This window comes from Papilio polytes, unplaced genomic scaffold (assembly GCF_000836215.1).
Source record: "Papilio polytes unplaced genomic scaffold, Ppol_1.0 DF824180.1, whole genome shotgun sequence".
NCBI classification, from domain to species: domain Eukaryota; kingdom Metazoa; phylum Arthropoda; class Insecta; order Lepidoptera; family Papilionidae; genus Papilio; species Papilio polytes.
The window spans coordinates 2,302,993-2,306,157 of NW_013525024.1; the positions used below are offsets into that span (position 1 = coordinate 2,302,993).

Here is a 3,165-nt window from a genome sequence, read left to right on the forward strand (position 1 = left end):
TGTGGTCGTGGTATTACTGGGGGCGAGCCGGCCCTGCAGTGCTAACATGTTAAAGCAGGCACTACCACTGTTAAAACTATCCGTTGATTTAGGCATTTAATTATGATCATGTATGGAAGTCTGTACACGGACTCTTATACATCATATTTTAATATAAGAATAAATAAATTTGTCTAGATTTAAGGCGAGGCCACACTTGTGTGCACGCTTTGTCACTTGTACTCTATTCTAGTTCATCATACAAGAAAATATATATGTTAGCATTTGTATTTATGAAATTGAATTATTTTTATTAACAACCGTGTGATTAGTTTAAAAGGCAGATAAATCTTACTATTAAGGCATCTTGTTTATTTAAGTCCAATATTTTGGTTAACTTATTATTTTTTTACTAAGACGAAGTGTAGTGTCATGTCATGCTACTAAAAGTAAGAATTGAATTAATAAAAAATCGGAAAAGCAGTGCCGGATCTAGTTCTAGAGCCTTGGATGGAAATCTACGTCGCCCTGGGCGGAAATCTACGTCGCCCTGGGCGGTTGGCGCCCCTAATGTTGAAGAGTATATGATTTGATGTTTTCAGCTAGCTAATCTTATATCACATGTGGTGTTAGTATAGTTGTAATATGGACCTAATTTCGTATACATTAGGGGTCATTTCCGTATGTTCCTGTACTGTCTGTCACGCCACTTGCGGTGCATATGCTTCACCACGTAGAGGGGTAGACAGGACACTAAAGTGATGGTCGTCACCTTCCACCAGAAGTCCCAGTGACGGATGAAGTCCGCGTCTGAAATATATAGCTGTTACTAACTTACTCATACACAAAAAGGGTTGGCAGAGGTTACGGAATATTTAACTGTTACTATTTAATTGCTTTAGAATAGATAGCTTGTTTATTTCAAACATTTAATAATAAAAAAAATATATAGCTAGTTTCTTTAATGTTAAACAATATTTGTAAATAACATTCCCAGTACAACAAAATCAACTCTATTTGTATAATTTGTCGATTTCTTTAAAAAATAGTGTCGTCACAGTAATTGCGTTTGGTCTAGAATTATATAAAAACATTTTACTTAAGTGGACGAAGTCGCGAGCAACAACAGCAATCATACTAATATTACAAATGTGAAAGTTTAGATGGATGGATGTTAAAGTTTGTAGCCTAAACCGCTGAGCGGATTTTGATGAAATTTGGTATAGATGTAGAGGATAGTCTGGAATAACACATAGGCTACTCACTTTTGTTTTATTTTATTTCACTTGGACGAAGTCACATGCAATATCTAGTAACATATAAAGTCAAACATAAACACAATTGTTTGGGAAACTAGCATTTTGCAGTGGGTAATAATGGATACCAAAGTATGTGGTGAAGATGAGCAGCGTGGCGGTGTACATGGCGAGGCTGAGGAGCTCCGCCAGCGCCATGAGGCGGTGCCAGGTGGCGACGGTGAGCGCCACCATGATCAGCTCCGTGAGGATCAGCGCCGTGTAGCTGATCTCCACGATGTGGATCAGCTGCTCCTCGAACAGCACCAGCGCGCCGTACATTATCACACCACCTGACACAAACACAAGCACGCATATGCGCAGCCGCAGACATCGACGGTGTTCCAATTGTGGTTATCTATACTATTATAATAAAGCGTAAACACACACTTCTTTGTTGCCTAAAATGTCAGCAATCACAGCATATTTTGGAATAATTCATTTTTTAATAAAAAGCCCTACACTTACATCACGCTTTAGGCAATTTATTTTCATGCCGTTAAACTTAGGGGTAAATATTTTGGATAAAAACCCTAATGTGTGAAAGAGACCTTACGTTGTTGCCAACATCAAGGAATCCAGATTGCCATGGTTTGTCATGTCATGTCATTTTGACATTTGCAATTTATAATTTGACAAATGTAAACAATAAAATAAAGTTTTTATAATTCCATGTGGATGAAGCCGCATGGGAACAGCTAGTATTGTCTAATTACGATAATTCCATAGTCATCTAACAATTTATTAAACCAGCACCATTAGTATTTTAAAAGTTTTACCCGCCAAAACCTAATAGTAATTTATTCTGTTATTTATATCAAAAACTACTTACCTTGATATATAGATATTCCAGTCCAAATGTAGAAGGTTTTATAAGAGAGATGTCTTCCTTTAGTCAGCTGTCGATACAACTGGGGATATCTAAGAGCAGTCGAACTTGGTATATCTTTATCAAGTACCTATATAGAAAAATAAACCTATGATGAAACAATTTGATTCAAAACAACATAAAAACATATTTCACTTTCTGTTTTTTTATGATAAACGTTATTTTTTTTTAAATCTAATTAACTAAATTCATTGTATAAAAATCATTCTGAGCTATATGTATTGTGTTTAAAAGTGTTGGTTTTCACAAACAAGATTTTATAGTAAATATTACTCACTAGAGAGAACACCGGCAGCATTGTGAAGACAGTGCCGTATCCGACCATGAGGAAGCCAGGGTAGAGAGACACGGAAGAGAAGTAGAACACCACGGAAAACACCGCCTGCGGAGAAATTACAAAAAATAACAACAAGACGTGTTACTGGTATCGGGGGAAACTTTTGCTGTGGGAAATTAAGTAAGACTTTCGTGGACATCCCCAAGTCTCCTGTGGACTGGGAATGCCGCTTGACTTTGTGAGTCACTGATTTAAAATGCAATTAAAGTGTTTGTTAAAAATAACTGTAATAACACTAGTTTTAGTAATTGAAACACAGTGTAAACTCAAAAAGAAAGCAAGACAATGTTACTATATCTTTACGGTTTAGCCGTAAACAAACATTTATTTATCTATCTATACTAATGTTATAGAGAGAAAAGCTTTGTATTTTTGTATGTATTGAAATAACTCAAAAACTACTGAGATGATTTCAAAAATTCTTACACCATTAAAAAGCTACTCTATCATTGAATAACATAGGCTGTGTCTTTACTATATTTTCAATTTCACGCCAGCGAAATCCCGAGCAATAGCTATATTTGATATTTTTATCAATAAAGTGATTTAGTTTTAAGTTGTAGTTGTATTTGCATGTGTTGTGTTATTGTAGTTGTGTGAGTTGTTTGTGTTTGTTGTTCGCGTGTGTGTGTTGTGTTTGCGTGTGTTGTGTTATTGTAGTTGTG

At 35.7% G+C, this 3,165-nt stretch overlaps 1 protein-coding gene across 1 annotated transcript in view; it reads right to left on the minus strand.

Moving 5' to 3' along the window:
- LOC106111020 (probable phospholipid-transporting ATPase IIB) overlaps positions 1-3,165 on the minus strand; it is a 12,735-nt gene continuing 9,570 nt past the window's right edge. Inside the window, exons 15-18 of the mRNA XM_013292985.1 lie at positions 2,441-2,581; positions 2,107-2,233; positions 1,364-1,567; positions 1-789 (exon numbers count right to left, since the gene is read on the minus strand). Of these exons, the coding sequence (XP_013148439.1) occupies positions 653-789; positions 1,364-1,567; positions 2,107-2,233; positions 2,441-2,581 (609 nt within the window). The 3' untranslated portion in view covers positions 1-652. The remainder of the gene's footprint in view (positions 790-1,363; positions 1,568-2,106; positions 2,234-2,440; positions 2,582-3,165) is intronic.